The 20,615-nt window shown below is 35.5% G+C and overlaps 2 protein-coding genes across 3 annotated transcripts in view; one reads left to right on the top strand and one right to left on the bottom strand.

Moving 5' to 3' along the window:
• Positions 1-257: 257 nt before the first annotated feature.
• LOC128251046 (uncharacterized) lies at positions 258-9,963 on the bottom strand. Of its 2 annotated transcripts, none has more exons than XM_052977354.2 (2): positions 9,825-9,963; positions 258-2,494 (listed from the first exon to the last, which is right to left on the bottom strand). In XM_052977354.2, the coding sequence occupies exon 2, from the start codon at positions 2,084-2,086 to the stop codon at positions 1,055-1,057; it is 1,032 nt and encodes a 343-aa protein (XP_052833314.2). In that variant the 5' UTR covers positions 2,087-2,494; positions 9,825-9,963; the 3' UTR covers positions 258-1,054. The 2 variants fall into 2 exon arrangements, with proteins under 2 accessions (XP_052833314.2, XP_089200659.1); XM_089344533.1 differs by lacking the exon at positions 9,825-9,963 and adding an exon at positions 3,550-3,689.
• LOC106868524 (uncharacterized) overlaps positions 3,906-20,615 on the top strand; it is a 34,864-nt gene continuing 18,154 nt past the window's right edge. The window contains exons 1-3 of the mRNA XM_089344620.1: positions 3,906-4,039; positions 5,798-6,811; positions 15,337-16,346. Of these exons, the coding sequence (XP_089200746.1) occupies positions 6,310-6,811; positions 15,337-16,346 (1,512 nt within the window). The 5' untranslated portion in view covers positions 3,906-4,039; positions 5,798-6,309. The remainder of the gene's footprint in view (positions 4,040-5,797; positions 6,812-15,336; positions 16,347-20,615) is intronic.

Consider the following 20,615-nt stretch of genomic DNA (forward strand, 5'->3'; position numbering starts at 1 on the left):
ATGACTGAGTCTGACACTAACCAGAGGCATGCATATATATACATGGCTGTGTGGTAAGTATAAAGTTTATATACTGTATTTTAACATGTATAAGGAACCTGCTAACTTTTTGGGCTTAAAATTTGGAAAAGAGGTTTTGTAAGGGATTACAATACTATCCATGTATAAGAAACTCCCATATTTTTTAAACTTAATTTTTGACAAGGGCTCCTTATACACATTAAAATATGGTATATATCTTTTGGTAATAAAGAACATTTTTGTTTTAAATTTTATTTATTGAGATCATAACAAATGTTACAGCGATATTACAGATCTCTGAGAACATATTTCTCAGTTATTCACCCAGAATATCAAATACATCAACAATATCTTTCCTATATCCTTTATGAGAATGCTTTTTATTTAAAATATATCACAGTAATATGTTATCTCACCAATGTTGATATAACTGTAGTGATATAAAATATAGTGACAGCAGCTTGTTATCACACTGCTGAATTTTCTTTCCTGGTGAATACATTTATGGTTATACAAGTTATTTCTTAAATGGAATGAATTTTAATCAACAGATTGTGTCCAGATAAACTATATGTATCCCAGGTAACTTGGTTACTAAAATCGTTGGCATCAAGGACATCTGGCTGCAAAACACTTTCTCCAAAAACGGAACAATGATGAGTATAATTATTGCCATGGCTTCATGGATTTCTGGTAAATTCACAAGGCTCATGCTTCAGCATGGGAAACGGTTTTAAAATCTTAGTTACTTATTTCTTTATTGCCCGCAAGGGGCTAAACACAGAAGGGACAAACAAGGACAGACAATGGGATTAAGTCGATTACATCGATCCCAGTGCATAACTGGTACTTAATTTATCGACCCCGAAAGGATGAAAGGCAAAGTCGACCTCGGCGGAATTTGAACTCAGAACGTAATGGCAGACGAAATACCGGTAAGCATTTCGCCCGGCGTGCTAACGTTTCTGCCAGCTCACCGCCTTAAAATATTAGTTACTGACATGTGCTGTAATGAGTTGTGGCAATGATTCAGTCACACTTTCATATGGATTGATACATGTGTAGTTAAATGACTTCTTTGAGTAAATGCTTTGCCACAGATTTCACAGCAATATGGCTTCTCTCCCGTATGTATACGTTCGTGAGAAGCCAAGTTATGTATTCGAGAAAACGATTTACCACAGATAGCACAGTGAAATGGCTTCTCTCCTGTGTGAATACGTTTGTGAGTTGTTAAGGCACTACTTACAGAGAATGATTTGCCACAGATATCACAGTGATATGGCTTCTGTCCCGTATGAATACGTTTGTGGTTAGTCAAGTCACAACTTCCAGAGAAGGATCTACCACAGATATCACAATGATATGGCTTCTCTCCTGTGTGAATACGTTTGTGTGTAGTTAAGATACTATTTACAGAGAATGATTTGCCACAGATATCACAGTGATATGGTTTCTCTCCTGTATGAATACGTTTGTGAGAAGTTAACTTATCAATTCGAGAGAATGATCTACCACAAATATTACATTGAAATGGCTTCTCTCCTGTATGACTACGTTTATGTGTGGCTAGGTTACCTTTTTGAGAGCATAATTTACCACAGATATCACAGTGAAATTGTTTTTCTCCTGTATGAATGTGTTTATGAGTTGTTAGATTACCTTTTTGAGAAAATAATTTACCACAAATGTCACAGTGAAATGGTTTCTCCCCTGTATGACTACGTTTGTGCTTTGTTAAACTACTATTTTCAGTGAATGATTTACCGCAGATATCACAGTCATATGGTTTCTCTCCTGTATGAATATGTTTGTGTGTAGTTAAGGCACTATTATGAGAGAATGACTGACCGCAGATATCACAGTCATATGGTTTCTTCCCTGTATGAATATGCTTGTGTGTAGTTAAGTGAATATTTTGAGAGAATGATTTACCACAGATATCACAATGATATGGTTTCTCTCCTGTATGAATACGTTTATGAGTTGTGAAGTCACTACTTTTAGTGAATGATTTACCACAGATATCACAGTGATATGATGATTTTTGGATATCATTCGACATCTCCGAATGAATACAAAACTCCAAACCTTTAATTTGTTGCAGAATTAAATTTTTTCCCTTCTTTTTCTCTTTTGAACTCAATATACGAATATTTTCCTTCGTTTTCCTTTTATATTTTATTTGTTACAATTATCTCCAGTGCCGTCAACTGTGATCCTTATCAACATCTAATGATGCTGCAAACTCCTTTACAAACACTTTCAAAGTTAATTAGAATGCAAAACCACTAAATAACGAATAGGAAAATGTTGCTATTTGTCTCAGTTCAGAGCAAATATTTCATACTTTATAGCAATATGATCATTTCTATTCTGTATAACGTTCTCCTTTAGTCTTTAAAAGATGATAAACGTTCAAGATTTAGCTAATGTAAAAAAAAGTTCTTTTATGCCAATGTCATCCTTTAATCTGAAATAAAAAGGAAACAGCATAAGATATAGAAGAGAGATCAACACAGTTATTATACAATGAAATACCAAGTTAAATAAATTACTGTTATAACTACATAATTTAAAAAGCTTATTTTACATCATTCTCTAAACTATTCTCTACTGTATCTAATGTAAATATAGTTTCTGTTAATGGTTGTGTAACAAGAGAACGCCAGCTGTTTCTTTATAACTTTCTAGAGAAACATTTTCCCGTGAGATACATTTTCACGGGGCAAGAAATACTATTATGACGATAAAATTTAGAAAATAGATTTTTATATATTTGAAACATCAACGTTATAGGTGCAGGAGTGGCTATGTGGTAAGTAGCTTGCTTACCAACCACATGGTTCCGGGTTCATTCCCACTGAGTGGCACCTTGGGTAAGTGTCTTCTATTATAGCCTCGGGCCGACCAAAGCCTTGTGAGTGGATTTGGTAGACGGAAACTGAAAGACTGTCGTATATATGTATATATATATATATATATACACACACATATATATATATATATATATATATATATGTGTGTGTGTGTGTGTGTATATGGTTGTGTGTCTGCGTTTGTCCCCCCCCCCCAACATCACTTGACAACCGATGCTGGTGTGTTTACTTCCCTATAACTTAGCGGTTCGGAAAAAGAAGACCGATAGAATAAGTACTAGGTATCCAAAGAATAAGTCCTGGGGTCGATTTGCTCGACTAAAGGTGGTGCTCCAGCATGGCCGCAGTCAAAAGACTGAAACAAGTAAAAGAGTAAGAGTAGACTCTAATACGTATCTCTGCAAAATTTCATTGTAAAATATAGATTTCTTTGAAGGTTATGAAGAATCTGAACAAAGATTAAATAAAATTAAACTACATACATGAATAAATATTATTACAGTCATTAGAATAAGTTCGTTGGTTCGTCTTGTTGTTATTTAAATTTTCTTTAATCACTGATATTAAGACCATAAAGGAGTGTAAAATAAGTTATGTTAGCATCAAATTAATTAAAGATTAAACAAAATACGTCGGTGTTACAACTTACTGTTTGTACTCAAGCGAAATTCGATCTCATGTAAACAATTGCTCCTCCTAGCTTTGGTGAAATCCCGGTGATTTATAATGAATTCTAGTCATTACAAATGATAAACAGGAAAATAACATTAACAACTAAATTCAAACAAAACGAACGAAGATGATGCGATTTCTTCAGTTCTTAGACATCAATTCATATTTGTCACAATTAATCAATGTATCCCTTTGTGGAATCATTATCTCACTCTGAAAAACTTATTAAAACAATAAAGATACATTTAATGAAAGAGTAAATCAGATACGCTACGATATACGCGAATATATTTGAGGTGGAAATTGCAAGACATGCGATGAGCTTCTTTGTGACGAGATACGAATTGATGTCTAAAGAATAAAGAAGCCAAAGGGAAGGTTGATGTCTGAGAATCTTTGGAAGTGGAGAAAATCCTGCAGTTTGGTCGACGCACTGATCCACTGTTGAGAAACAGTGACAAACAACGGTAAGTCGACGAAGATTTACTTGAATAATAATAAATCTGTAATAACGTTTGTAAATAATAGAATTGTTATTATTATGTGGCACCCTTTCAACGATCCAGTGATTCTATACAAGGGAAAACACATAACAACATTGGAAGAAAGAGATTTGCTGCTGCAAGTCGTCGTTTTGCTGGCTTTTACCGACAGGAAAATACTTCCAAACTGAAATGTTGATCTGTTATTTTCGAAAAGACACACTCCACACATGGATATTAATTTTCTTCTCCACATTATGCTCTGAAATCACTGAATAAACACGTTTTACGCAATAACAAATCAATACGCTCTAGTCTAACATTCGGAAGATATTTTCATGCGTATATTTTGCAATAACATTCACTATTTGTAATTCGCCAGTTTTACCAAAACTAGGGTACAAACAGAGAGTTGTAATAATGACACAGTTTGTGTAATCTTTAGCTAACTTGATGCTAACATAACTTATTTTACACTATTTTATGGTCTAACAATAGTGATTAAAGAAATTTAAATACGACAAACCAACAAACTTACTCTAACTCTTATAAATACTATATTTATTCGTGTTAATTTTAATTTTTCTTTAAAACTTTTCACGTGTATTTTTTTTTTTTTTTTTTTCATAATGATAGCATAACTACAGTTTGGTGTCCCAGCACGATGTTTTCCCTTCATAGCTTTCATGGAAATGCATATAGTCTGGTGAAATTTTGGAGAGTATATTACGATATTAATCACATTGAAAGGATTTTCATCGAGAAATTTGAGATTAGTCTCTTCCATCTCCTATTTGTTCGCCCCATAACTCTCCTTAAATTGCATATTTTTAAATGACAGTTTACAGAAGTTCGTTTCTGAGAATATAGATTAAGTAAAAGAGTGGAAAATATCTCAAAGTTAGAGAAAATAGAATGAAGTTGGTGAGGTGTGGGAGAATGATATAAATCTCATCTAGAGCAGTGCTACTCAAAGTGGTACTCCATGAACAGGTGTCGGTTCGTGAGCTATCAGCTACTGGTATGCGGTGAGTTTCCAGAAAAGAAAGAAACATTATGAAATGCTTATGTAATATTGTATAATTTCATTACATAATAAATATAAGATAAAGAAAAAATTGTCAACTTCTGTTATATTCATTATATATATTGTTTCCTGTATAAATTAATATTATTAAGAAATATTACTGGTCCCTGACACACTGGGGGAAAAAAAAACAAAAAAACTGCCGGTGTGCCACATCAGATAGATTGAGAAGCAATGATCTGGAGTACTTGTTTTCTAAATTTTCTTGTCTTGAAAGTAAATTTCCTTGGGAAAATGTATCTCATTAAAACACATCATCATCATCATCCTCATCGTTTAACGTCCGCTTTCCATGCTAGCATGGGTTGGATGATTTATTTGACTGAGGACTGGTGATCCAGCAGTTAATTACGTTTACTCAATATATTCTCTCAGATTCACACACTCATTGCAGTGATCCTTCAGTTTTTCTAAGCCCTTTAAAAGAACATGGGAATTTGGGCCTCCAACCAGGCCTTTTGTGATACCCCTAATGTCAAGACCTTTTCAACATTCCCTCATAAATTTGTATAATGTTACACAACCTGAAGATGAAGGCAAAGTTGTAGATGTCACCCAATGTTATATGATGCAATTTGTTTATCAATAAAGAAATGTTGCAATATTTCCATTTTGATCTCCCCTCTGTATCTAATACTGTTTCTTTATTATTTCAGATTAGCAGATGACATTGGCACAAAACAACCTTTTTAACATTGGATACATCTTCAATATTTATCATATTTAAAGACTAAAAAGAATATATTCTACAGAACAGATATGACATTATTTCTATCACTCTATGATAGGATGACTGATATATTTGCTGTGAACTGAGATTTGTAGCAACATTTCTCTTTGTCATTGTCTGCTGCTTCTGCATTCTAATTAACCAATTAGCATTTAAACAGGCCATATCAGCCAGTAAAAACTAGCCTGGTCTAGCCTCTCTCACCTATCATACAATGTCATCTTAAATATAGACAATAATATAGAAATCTCAAAGCTTCGAGACAATACATGATTAATTCAAAACAATATGAGTAAAAAAGCTTTACATTTCACAGAGTAAGTTGAATGCTAAAGGGTTAAACTTGAATACAATTTTAAAGAAGTCTGCAGCATCTTCAGGTATCGGTGAAGATCACAGTTGATAGCAGTGGATAGAGTTTTTGCATTCTTTGAAGAGATGTCGAAAAAGTTACGAGAAGCATCATTTCATTGCGAAATCTGTGGTATATTATTCTCTAGAGGTATTGACTTAACTAGACACATACGTATTCATACAGGAGAGAGACCGTTTCATTGTGATTTCTGTGGTAAATCATTTTCTCGTAGCAATGTCTTAACTGTACACAAACGTATTCATACAGGTGAGAAACCATATCATTGCGATATCTGTGATAAATCATTCTCTGAAAATGCTAATTTAAATCGACACAAACGCATCCATTCAGAAGAGAAACCATATGACTGTGATATCTGTGGTAAATCTTTCTCTCGAAGTAGTGACTTAGGTAAACATACACATGTACATACTGGGCTTAAACCATATCGCTGTGATATTTGCGGTAAGTCTTTCTCTCAAAGTGCTAACTTGACTAACCACAAGCGTATCCACACAGGAGAGAGACCATACCAATGTGAAATCTGTGGCAAATCGTTTGCTCAGAAATGTAACTTAACAACACATATATCTATCCATTCAAAAGTGTGAGACCATATTCTGTTACCCCTTTACTTGTTTCAGTCGTTTCACTGCGGCCATGCTGGAGCACTGCCTTTAGTTGAATAAATTGAACTCAGGACTTATTTTATCGTTCGCTTTTTGCTGAGCCACTAAGTTACAGGGATGTAAAGACACCAGCATTGGTTGACAAGCACAGATACCCCCCCCCCCCCAGGAGTGGCTGTGTGGTAAGTAGCTTGCTTACCAACCACATGGTTCCGGGTTCAGTCTCACTGCGTGGGCCGACCAAAGCCTTGTGAGTGGATTTGGTAGACGGAAACTGAAAGAGGCCCGTCGTATATATATATATGTATGTATGTTTGTGTCTGTGTTTGTCCCCCCACCATCGCTTGACAACCGATGCTGGTCTGTTTACGTCCCCGTAACTTAACGGTTCGGCAAAGAGACCGAAAGAATAAGTACTAGGCTTCCAACAGAATAAGTCCTGGGGTTGATTTGCTCGACTAAAGGCGGTGCTCCAGCATGGCCGCAGTCAAATGACTGAAACAAGTAAAAGAGAGAGTATATATATAGAGAGAGAGAGATACATATGACGAGCTTCTTTCAGTCTCTGGCTACCAAATCCATTTACAGGGCTTTGGTTGGCCAAGGCTGTAGTGGAAGACACTTGCCCAAGGTGCCACGCAGTGGCACTGAACCCGAAACCATGTGGTTGGGAAGAAAGCTTACAATACAACCACTCGTGTGCCTTTTTACCTCATAGCCTCTGTCAAATTTCTTTATAACAAACAAACACCACCAACATTTTAAGATGATTTTCTCTACTAAATCATGGATTAGCCTTGCGGACTTAATAAATCATGGACCTTGGGAAACAGACATACCACCTATGGTTGTTTGTTTGAGTTGTTTTACAGCCAGAAGCCCTTCCTTATACCAACCCTTTTAGTAACCTTTTATGAGGGACATAAAAGGTTACTTGGACACAAGCTGCTTGTTAAAATCCATTCTATTTAAGGAAATAACTTGTATAACCATAAATGTATTCCCGTGGGAAAGAAGATACAGCAGTGTGATAACAAGCTGTTATCACTATATTTTATATCACCACAGTTATATCAACATTGGTGAGATAACATGTTATTGTAATATTTTAGATAAAAAACATTCTCATAAATATTCAATATAAAATATTTTCAGGATATAGGAAAGATATTGTTGGGTAAATAACTGAGAAATATATTCTCAGAGATGTGTAATAATATCACTGCATCATTTGTTATGATATCAATAAATAAAGCATAAAACATATTTTATCATAGCATAAGATGTATGTATAAAGTGGTGAGTGTGAGTATGTATGTGTGTGTGTGTGTGTGTCTATGTGTAGTATACAGGGTGGCCCAAAAGTAGGTTTATAGTTATTCAACTAGCTCTTTCGCATTCATATATTAACAGTTTAGATCTTAATTATAGAAAAAATATGAAACCATTATTCTATGCTAATTTAGTTAATTGTAAGATAGAAAAATTAAATGTAATAAAATGTTTTAAAAGAAATTTAAATTGCCTACATGATAACTGTAAACTTACTTTTGGGTCACCCTGTATGTATGTGTGTATATATATATATATATGTATGTGTGTGTATATATATATATATATATATATATATATATACACACACACATATATATATATATATATATATATACATAAGTTTATGTATATATTAATATTATCTCAGTTTAAAAATCTTTGACAATATAAATATGTTCATAGTTACCATGGGTAGCAAAAATTACACAAAAAACCAGGATATCACACCCGTTTTATAGGTAGAGATACCAAGTTGAAGCGATACATTTTGAGTAGATATGAATAATAACAATAAATGGAGCAAAACGCATATAAATAAAAGTTCCTTTAATTCCTACACATGTTTCAAAATGTATGTGTTCCCTCCTCCAAAGAAGTAAGAGCTGCTGGAATTCCACATATATTCATCGTCAGGGAATCAACATATAAAAAGCAAGACAAATGCGAAATGATGATGTAACTTACAAGCTACAATATTACATGGCCAAGTAAGTGACCGTTAGAAGTAAGAACGCTTGTTTACAGAGTTATAAAGGGAGGTGGCTGTAAACGTAATGCTAAAGGTTTAAAATTAATTGATTAAAATGGGGGGAGGAGGGCAAAATAGATCACAGTAAACTAGGAAGTCGAAAGCTAACCGCGAAGTCAAAAGTGGAGAAAGGGAGAGAACCAAGGGAGTTCATCAAATATAAAACATTTTCTCCTTAAGGAAAAAACTGATGACGTACTTAATATAAAGTGAAGAACGTAAATATAAAAAATAAATAAAGCATCATAGCCTAGTAATATATTATATTATTATACGGATATTAACGCTAGTTAATGGTAAAACAAGGTACAAGATATTTAGTGGAGAAATAATAATGATAATAATGTGCACGCTTACAAGAAGATCGGAAATAGTTGAAGTTACCGATGGTACGAACAACAACCAATGTGGCATTACTAGGAAGAATTTACTTAGCTAACTGTAGAAGGGGAAAATAAAGAACAAGTGGTGATTGAAGCAGAAATATATATACCACATCCATCCCTCTATCAGTCTATCTATCTCTCTTTCTGCCTATCTATCTATTTGCTTATACATCTTCCATCGTCTCCAAACCCTCACCCCAAAAAACAAAAAAAAAAACAAAACAATGTTCTGTTATAAACAAAACCCCCCAAAACACCTGTTTTTATATAAATAAGCTAGATTTCTGTATCTTCAGTTATATTTGAAAAGTTCGAAATACGAACGAAAGCGCTAATATATGTATACAATAAAGGAAAGAAGTTATTCCAAAATTCTGACGACTTTTTTTTCAATATTTACTTCTGGACATCACACCTAACACTCTACACACACACATACACATACATATATATATATATTGTTTAAGATTATATTAAAAATATTAAGATTAATAACATACTGATTTGAAGCGAAGAATGTAAACATGATAAATGAAACATCATTATCTTGTGATATATTTATATAGGCGCAGGAGTGACTGTGTGGTAAGTAGCTTGCTTACCAACCACTGCGTGGCACATTGGGCAAGTGTCTTCTACTATAGCCTCGGGCCGACCAAAGTCTTGTGAGTGGATTTTGTAGACGGAAACTGAAAGAAGACCGTCGTATATATGTATATATATATATATATACGTATGTGTGTGTGTTTGTGTGTCTGTATTTGTCCCCCCACCATCGCTTGACAACCGATGCTGGTGTGTTTACGTCCCCGTAACTTAGCGGTTCGGCAAAAAGGAAGGCGATAGAATAAGTACTAGGCTTACAAAGAATAAGTCCTGGGGTCGATTTGCACGACTAAAAGGTGGTGCTCCAGCATGGCCGCAGTCAAATGACTGAAAATAGTAAAAGAGTATAAGAGAATATTGATGTTAACGCAAACACTGGAAGAACAAGGTAGAAGATATTTTGTTGATATATATCACCAAAGGTCTCATTAATAGTCATTCCCTCTGGCAGCTGAAAACACTTGCATATTTATAAAAGCGGAGGCGCAATGGCCCAGTGGTTAGGGCAGTGGACAGCGAAAATTTGTTGTGAAATTTTTTTTCAAGGATGGAGAGGGAAGTTTCTGAAAATTCACAGAAATTGGCTTTGTTTCGTAATAATTTACAGAAAAATGGGTATTTTTCTTATGAGCATTTCTGAGAATACGCTTAGGGTGGTGTAGATTACAATTATATCGGAAATTAATACGTAAAAAAATTGATGAGTCCGCGTTTATACATACTGACACACATCAACCTTTTCGAAATTTCAAGTTTCATTTTTGATGCGTGCGCGAACCTACCAATTTTCTTTTCAAATTAAAATCCAATATAATCGTAATGTACACTATCTGAAAAGTATTTATAGAAAATTTCATTTAAAAATATTCACTTTTCGGAAAGTTATGAGGAAACAAAGCCAACTCGAGTGAATTCTCCGAAACTCTTCTTCCCAGCCTTGGAAAAACTTTTTCACAACTAATTCCGTTATAATCGGAACCAACATCATCTGAGGCATATTTGTAAAAAATTTCATTTAAAAAATCGCCATTTTTCTGGAGGAAATAAATTCGGGGTGGGGCTGGGAAACACTTGTGTGGGTGTACCCAAGTTTAATTAGAATGCAACAGTACCAGATAATGAGAGAGAAATATGTTGCTATTAATCTATTATTAAACATTGAAGTATCTTTAACAAAAATAATTCAAACTAAACATGCGATTATAGTTGATAAAACTTCAATGTTCAGACAACAATTCATAACTGTCTCTATTAATCAACGTATTTGTGAATCATCATCTTAGAATTAAAAAAAAATATTAAAACAATATAAATATATTTTAATTTATACTTAATCAAAGAGGAAATGTACCCTAGTATATACAGGCATATTTAAGAGAGATGGAAAGTATAGTTAAAGGCACAAGGTCAGCTTCTTTGTGATAAGATACGAATTGATGTCTAAAAAGAGAAGCCAAACGAAGGTTGATGTCGCAGAATCTTTGGAAGTGGAGAAAATCCTGATCTAAGGACGAGAGAATTCCTTTTGCATTTTGGTCGACGCACTGATTCACTGTTAAGAAACAGTGACAAACAACGGTAAGTCGACAAAGGTTTACTTGAATAATAATAAATCTGTAATAATGCGTGTAGATAATAATAGAATTGTTATTATTATGTGGAACCCTTTCAACGATTCAGTGATTCTATACAAGGGAAAACATATAACAACATTGGAACAGTCGTCGTTTTCCTGGCTTTTACCGACAGGAAAATACTTCCAAACCGAAATGTTGATCTGTTATTTTCGAAAAGACACTCCACTGTTACGTGTGATATATAACGTAAAGTACAGATTTGTTAATTGATAAGCTTTTCATGTTGCTAGTCACACATGGATATTAATTCTCTTCTCCTCCACATTATGCTCTGAAGTTACTCATTAAACACGTTTTACGCAATAAGAAATCAACACACTTATTCTAACGATATAAATGGTATTTATTCGTGTATGTAATTTAATTGTTTTTTGTTCTCAAAGATATTTTCATTTCTATATTTTATAATAATTATAATTCACCAGTTTTACCAAAACTTGGGGCAGCGATTGAGACCGAATTTTTAATCGAACTTATTTATTTAATTAAAATACAAATCCTAATCAATAGTCATAATTCTTCCATGTGTTTTTACGAAAAGACAAAGAGGAGAAAATAAATAAAAAAACAATTTCGCACCAAGTGCTTCAACTGGTCGTACACCACAAAATTCAACGGAACCTACTTTAACTGAACTAGATAAATGATTTCTGAGGGGGTCAATAGTTCCGCTATCTAGATCAGTTAATTTAAGCAGCTAATTATGTGTCTTGGTGTAACAGCTCCGCAAGATTTTAAATGAAAACAAATTGAATATGTTTAGATATGTACGTGACGTTTAAATCTTTTTCTTCCATGGCTTTCTCTTGCAACCTGAAAAAAGATCAGAGTCGTATTATTTTGATAAATACCTCTTCTATTTTGTAGAGAAAAAATAATTACAATTGCATTATATAATATCAAGAGTGATCTCAACTGTTCTCTTAAAGATTAAGCCAAAGCAATATAATGAAAAACATTTTCTAGTTTTCTTTCTTTTTGCTACAGATAACTTGTAAAGAGAGGACAAGAATTTTAAGTAATTTTAAAGAAAAAGTGGCGAAGGTAAAGAATATGCACCCCACCGAAATTTGGCCGTTCGGATTACGCCGAAAACGGGTGGTGTGCGTATTCTTTACCTCCGCCGAAAATGATAATTGACTGCAAGTCCTATTAGAGAATGATTCTTTTCTATTCTAGGCACAAAGCCCGAAATTTTGGGGGAGGGGCCAGTCGATTAGATCAATTTCAGTAAACAACTGGTACTTAATTTATCGACCCCGAAAGGATGAAAGGCAAAGTCGACCTCTGCGGAATTTGAACTCAGAACGAAGTATTTCGCCCGGCGTGCTAACGATTCTGCCATCTCGCCGCCTTAAGGTTATAATAGAGAACAATGCCGCATCTATTGCGCTAGTGTGAGAGACATTTCAACACTATGAGACACGCAAGGTTATGAGGACAGCGTAAATGTCACTAAAAAAAAAAAAAAAACATGGAAAAATTGTCGTTTTTATAACCCTCAGAAATTTCTTGAATCGTCTAGAAACAATCATTTGGAATAATTTTCGGTTAAAAAACAGGACGGCTTCGGCTAGTATATTTGTTAACCAATGAAATGGGTCCTTTCAAATTAAGTTTGCTTTACTCGCAAATTAGGCCAGAAGAACTTTCTTATGAACTAACTCTAGTTTATTTATATTCAACTGGTTTGACCCGTGAAAAGTTCACAGAATATATAAAAAAAGAAAATGTAAATTGTGTGCTGGTGCCATGAGAAATGGGCGGACGTAAAGAACGTGACCCGCACCCCCCTTTCTTTCTTTTTTTAATAGAATACCCCATTGGTACTATTCAAGAAGAGTGTTCCCGGTGCGCGCACTCGCACATCCGCGCTAGCTAGTCGTGACTAGTCGGTCCTAAACAAAGTAAATAAAACATAAAGTAAATTTTTTTTTTTTTTTTTCTGAATCTTCCCCATCTTACTCTTAAAACGTTGTTTTACGTTCTTCCAGGGTGTATTTTGGTGTCACATCTATTTCTGCGCATGATACGCACTCGCTCTAGGATCGACTAGTCACGACTCGCCAGTGCGCACACGGGGACCCCTCTTCTTGACTAGTACCCTCCCATTTTCCAGTACGAATATTCTGCAAAAAAAAAAAAAACGGCATTCTGATATTTTAATCCGCCCCCTCTTCCATATTCTTCAATTTTCACTTTTTTCGGAATTTTTTTATTTTTTATTTTTTTTTTTTGCAAAACAGAAAAATAACCTCCGTATTTTTGAGAACCGTTCCCAACTTGGTGGCGTTTATGAACAACCCCCAATTGTCCCCCCCCCAAAAAAAAATTCCTACGTCCTCGGAATCTACATAGTCCGAGGTATATTTGTAGAAAATTTCATTAAAAAATATCCATTTTCTTGAAAGTGACTCTGGTGAATTTTCCGAAATTCCCCACCTAACCCCCTCCTAAAACACTTTTTCCCCCCATAAATTTTATATATTTGGAATCTACATGATATAACACATTCGTAGAAACGTTTATTAAAAAATATCCATTTGTCTGAACGTTACGACCATCCAAAGTCGATGGGTGGGGCAGAAATCTGTAGTTATACAGTGGTAGGGAATATTCTTTTACTTGTTTCAGTCATTTGACGGTGGCCATGCTGGAGCACCACCTTTTAGTCGAAGAAATCGACCCTGGGACTTATTCCCTGTAAGCCTGGTGCTTATTCTATCAGTCTCTTCTGTTGAACAGCTAAGTTACAGGGACGCAACCACACCAACATCAGTTGTCAAACAATGTTGGTAGGGGGATAAACACACATAAAAATATAATATTATATATATATATATATATATATATATATATGAAGGGCTTCTTTTTCTATCTACCAAATCTACTCTTGAAGCTTTGGTCAGCCCGAGGCTATAGTAAAAGACACTTCTTAAAGTATAGAGTTGAATTTCGTGTAGTCACATGTTGGCATGTAAAAGGCACCATCCGAATGTGGCCGATGCCAGTGCTGCCTGACTGGTTCACGTGCCGGTGGCATGTAAAAAGCACCCACTACACTCTCGGAGTGGTTGGCTTTAGGAAGGACATCCAACTGTAGAAACTGGAGCCTGGTGTGGCCACCTGGCTTGCCAGTCTCCAGTCAAACTGTCCAACCCATGCCAGCAAGGAAAACGGAGGTTAAATGATGAAGAAAAAATGAAATAGTGATGATATATATAATGTTACACAATGTCATATAATGTAATTTACTAATATAGAAATGTAACATTGCCATTTTGATCTCTTCTCTACATCTAATACTGTTTCTTTATTATTTCAGATTAATGGATGACATTGGATACATCTGGAATATTTATCATGTTTTAAAGACTGAAGGAAAATGCTTTATAGAACAGATATATTCCTGCTGCTGTACATCTATGGTTGAATTACTGTGAAGTCGTAGCAACATTTCTGTATCTTGTAATCTAGTATTTTTGTTTTCAAATTAACCTTGAAAATATTTGTGAAGGAGTTTGCAACATTTTAGTTATTGATAAAGATCCTATTTGACAGCAGAGGCGATATCTTTAAGGAAGACACTATAAAAAGGAAAACGGGAAAACTATATATTGTGGTGAGAAGAGAAAAGTTTTATACTGTGACAAACTAAAGGTTCAGAGTTTTGTATTCATTAAAGAGATGTCGAATGATACTCAAAAATCATCATATCACTGTGATATCTGTGGTAAATCATTCACCGATACTCGTAACTTAATTCGACATAAGCGTACTCATACAGGTGAGAAGCCGTTTCACTGTGATGTTTGTGGTAAATTTTTCTCTGGGAGTAGTGACTTGACAACTCACAAACGTGTTCACACGGGAGAGAAACCCTATCATTGTGACATCTGCGGTAAATCATTCTCTAGAAGTGGTGACTTAACAATACACAAACGTTTTCATACAGGAGAGAAACCATATCACTGTGATATCTGTGGCAGGGCATTCTCTGATGGAAGCGCCTTAACTAATCACAAGCGTATTCATACAGGAGAAAAGCCATTTCACTGTGATATATGTGGTAAATCATTTGCTAGAAATCATATCTTAACTATTCACAAACGTGTTCATACAGGGGAAAGGCCATATGCCTGTGATATTTGTGGTAAAGCATTCTCTGATAGTAGTGCCTTAACTACTCACAAACGTATTCATACAGGAGAGAAGCCATATCACTGCGATATATGTGGCAGATTGTTCTCTGACACTAGTTTCTTAAGAAGACACAAGCGTGCTCATACTGGAGAGAAACCCTATTGCTGTGATATCTGTGGTAAATCATTTTCTGGAAGTAGTGACTTAAAATCTCATAAGCGTATTCATACAGGAGAGAAGCCATTTCAATGTGATATTTGTGGTTATGCATTCTCTGCAAGTAGTGACTTAACTACTCACAAACGTATTCATACAGGAGAGAAGCCATTCCAATGTGATATCTGTGGTAAATCATTTTCTGTAAGAAGTGCCCTAACTATTCACAAACGTGTTCATACAGGAGAGCGGCCATATCAGTGTGATATCTGTGGTAAATCATTTTCTGGAAGTAGCGACTTAACTTCTCACAAACGTATTCATACAGGAGAGAAGCCATATCAGTGTGATATCTGTGGTAAATCATTCTCTTTAAGCTGTCACTTGACTAGACACAAACGTATTCATACAGGAGAGAAGCCATTTCACTGTGATGTCTGTGGTAAATCATTTACTCAAAGAGGTCACTTAACTACACACATATCTATCCACTCTAAAGTGTGACTGCATCATTTTCAAAATACATTATATTCCACAACAGCCATCAGAATTTAAAAACCTCATTATGCACCAGTTTGGCTGCGTAACATTGCAAGCAAGCTTCAAGCTGACTTTTAATATATTACTCTGAGTTTCCCAGCAATGGAATTTTGTTTCATGCGTATTTTTTCTTTTCCCCGTTATTTTGCATGCTTTCAACAAATGTGATATCGAAATCCCATGTCCCTGGTGCCAAGCTGTATCGGCCTTTGCTTTTCCCTTTGGTAACATCGGTGGCGTGGAGAGAGGAGGCTGGTATGCATGGGCAACTGCTGGTCTTCCATAAACAACCTTGCCCAGACTTGTACCTCAGAGGGAAACTTTCTAGGTGCAATCCCATGGTTATTCATGATCAAAGAGGGTCATTACTTTTTTTACCATTTATACCATTGCTCTGCAACCTTTTTACGCTTGCAGTACACTTATGTTCTTTTCAAAATAACAGACCAATAGGCTCACCTCTCCATGTCACCGATATTATCCAAAGGAAAGGCAAATGCAGATGTTACTTGGCACCAGTGATGTCACATCTCATTTCTACAGCTGAGGGAGCTGGAGTAACGTGAAATCAAAGTGTCTTGCTCAAGAAAACAACACAGCCTGGTCCGGGAATCGAACTCAGTACCTCATGATTGTAAGCCCAATACACTAACCATTAAGCTATGTGCCTTCACAAGATAACACTCTAATCTAATTTCTGTGTCACACTCCAACCCCTGCCTCACTATTCATTGACACTCCTACTATTGCTCATGTTGGGGTGAGAGTAATTAGTAGGCATAGAGACAGTGAGCGCAGTGGTGAAGACAGAGAGAGAAAGAGAGACAAAGAAATTTAGGGAGAGTCGATGATGTTTTTATTAAAAGTAGTAGTAGTGTTGATGGTGGCAGTGGGAGTAATAAGAGAGAGAGAGAAAGAGGGACTGAACGCTTAACCAAGATGCTGAACGAACATACACATCCTTTTTGTGATGGTAATGGTGTGATAGTAATAGTATGGGCTGTAGTTGTGAGAGGTGGAGGTGGCGGTGACGATGGTAATGATGGTAGCCGAGGTGGTTGGGGATGGGAGTAAGTGATGTGAAAGATTGTGGTGGAGGGGAAGGCAACAAAGTCAAAGGTATTGATGGTGGTAGCATCAGAAGTCTGAATGGTTTGTGTATGGTAGATGGGGTGGCAATGGTGGTGGTACTATTGTTTATCAGGCAGCTTTGCAATAAGTTCCAAGTCCAGAAATTATATCGTTGCTTTGATGAAAACTGTTCATTGCTTGAAAAATATTGTCCAAGTTTAATAAAATTTAATATGTACTCAATGCCTAATGAAGAGCTCTCTGATAGGGCGGTTTTTAAGCTAGTGATTAATAAAACCAATTAACAAACTCATTAGTTGCTTGTCTACTAAATTGGAAAGAAAGTCTTGTCCTGTTTTTGACATGTCCACGTTGAGAATACTTTTTCAATACTTACAGTAACCTAAGCATTAATTTCTACCTTCTTTTATTTGTGTCAGTCATTTAACTGTGGCCATGCTGGAGCACCGCCTTTAGTCGAGCAAATCGGCCCCAGTGCTTATGCTAGCGGTCTCTTTTGCCGAACCGCTAAGTTATGGGGACTTAAACACACCAGCATCGGTTGTCAAGCGATGTTGGGGGGACAAACGCAGACACATACAGACACCCATATATATATATACGATGGGCTTCTTTCAGTTTCCGTCTACCAAATCCATTCACAAGGCTTTGGTCGGCCCAAGGCTGTAGTAGGATAGTAGGAGACACTTGCCCAAGGTGCCACACAGTGGGACTGAACCCGGTGCCACACAGTGGGACTGAACCCGGAACCACACAGCTACTCCTGCGCCTCTTTAAGATTACTTTATGCCATAGTCTGGCCTTGCTCCATCTGACTATCACCATTTCAGATCATTACAACATTATTCAGAACAATGGTTCTCAGTAGGGGTCCATATAAGATTTTGGGGGGGTTCACAATAAGGGCCTCTGAAAAATTTTCACTTTAGATTATAAGAAACAGTTAGGTTTCTTTCTCTAACATTTTACATATTTCAAATTACACAAATTAGTGGTGTGAAAAACCAAATAGGAATTTTAAAAGAAGTTTCTATAAAACTAGTTTTTAACCCCTTCACATAATTATTGTGGCTGTTTTTCAACAAAATCAATAACAATATTTGACAAAAACATCTTTAATTGACGATCTGACCGTCTGCCAAGCAAATGGGAAGCAGTAATTGAAGCAGATGGTAAATATACTCCGGAATAATAATTTAAAGATGATTTTGTTACACGTTGTTATTGTTTTGGTTGAATAAAATTTGTTGAAAAAAAGCCGCAATAATTATGCACTGACCCAATAATTAATGATTTAATTGTTATTAGCTGGCCAAGATATGATCTGGCTATGTTTCTCTAATGATGCTCTCTCAAGCAATAATCATGCACCAACCCCGCAATAGTATTTTTAATGCTGAATATGGAAATATCTTTTGTTTTTATCCATTTCCAGTATTTTCCTTGAAATTTTATTTTGAATATACCATTTTCAGTATAAATGAGATAACTCGTTTTCCTATATTTTTAAAATCATCATCGTTTAATGTCCGCTTTCCATGCTAGCATGGGTTGGACGATTTGACTGAGGAATGGTGAACCAAATGGCTACGCCAGGCTCCAATCTGATTTGGCAGAGTTTCTACAGCTGGATGCCCTTCCTAATGCCAACCACTCCAAGAGTGTAGTGGGTGCTTTTATGTGCCACCAGCACGAAGGCCAGTCAGGCGGTACTGGCAACGGCCTTTTTTATTACTTTTTTTTTCCAACTTTATCATCAAAATTAAAGGGGAATTACACATTTATTTTACTCTTTTTTTTAGCATGTCTTCTCAAAAATCTTTTGTTTTATATATAGTTATTCTTCTGAGCTTGATATGGGTGTAATTAAAAAAAAAAACAAGAAATACTAATAAGTGATGTATAAACTCTTGTCTGTGGTTGTTTTTGAAATTAAATGTTTTGGACGAGTTTATTCATCGAACACTGAAAAAGACAAATTGGGTGAAGACGAGTTAGGGGTTAAACATTGAATGGCTATGGGGGTCCACCAGAATAAAATAGTAATCAAGGGGGTCCTTAGCTAAAAAGTGGTTGAGAACTCTTGATTTAAAGAGAAAATGGCTTATTAATTGTGAAGAGGTTAAAAATGATAGATAGTGTGTGTTTCTCTGCTTTAAAACCTGAAGAATTTTACATCCAAGAAATCAACAATTTGTCAAATAAATGGAATTACGATAACAATAGTTAAAGGAAACATTGATTTCAAATTTTGGCACAAGGTTAGCAAGTCTGGGGAAGGGGTAAGTCAATTTACATCAACCCCCAGTATTCAACTGGTACTTGTTCTATTGACCCCGAAAGGATAAAAGGCAAGGTCAACCTTGGTGGCATTTGAACTTAGAACATAAAGATGGGCAAAATTCTGTTTTGCCCAGCATGTTAACAATTACACCAGTTTACTACCTTGAATGAGGGGAAATACTACCTTGATGAAAACCAAAGAAGCAGGTTTCAATTCCCATCTAGGAATGTGACAAGACTTTCTTTTCAACTTAATTTATTTCACTTTCGCTTTTTTCCAAAATAGTTGATGTTCATTTTTGGCACTTGAAATATTTTCATATCGACCAACATTTATTTCCAGCTATTAAATGCAGAGAAATGACTCCAGCCAAATGTAACAATATCTGTTTCAACAAAGTTTCAGACCAAAATTCTCACAAAACAAATTCAAAATTATATAATCTACAATAATACTCTTGTGTTTTTCTCCGTCACAACATATGAATGAGAAAGGAAGGGGTGATGGCAAACTGGTAGTGGGAGCGTTTCAACTTTGTGTGAGTATATGTAAAAGGGAGGTATGTGAATATCTGTGTGTGTGTGTGTGCAATGGAAGTGGGATGGTGAACATTCAACACTGAAAAGAAAAATCAAACAGCGTTTCAACTCTGTGTGAGTATACGTGTGTATGTGTGTGCGTGTACAAGGGAAGTATGTGTGAACCAGCGTTCTTTGAGTAACAAACGATGATTGATGTCACATCTCAAAAGACAACCACTAGATAACATTGACAAGTGTATTAATTTGGCTTACTATCCATATGATGCTATCTATTTTGTTAAAAATAATTAT

The sequence above is a fragment of the Octopus bimaculoides genome, chromosome 28 (assembly GCF_046866305.1).
Source record: "Octopus bimaculoides isolate indiv1 chromosome 28, ASM4686630v1, whole genome shotgun sequence".
Classification (NCBI taxonomy): domain Eukaryota; kingdom Metazoa; phylum Mollusca; class Cephalopoda; order Octopoda; family Octopodidae; genus Octopus; species Octopus bimaculoides.

Bases quoted from the DNA above. Each gene is read 5' to 3' on its own strand.
- LOC128251046 (XM_052977354.2), bottom strand. From the start codon at position 2,086: ATGTCGAATGATATCCAAAAATCATCATATCACTGTGATATCTGTGGT.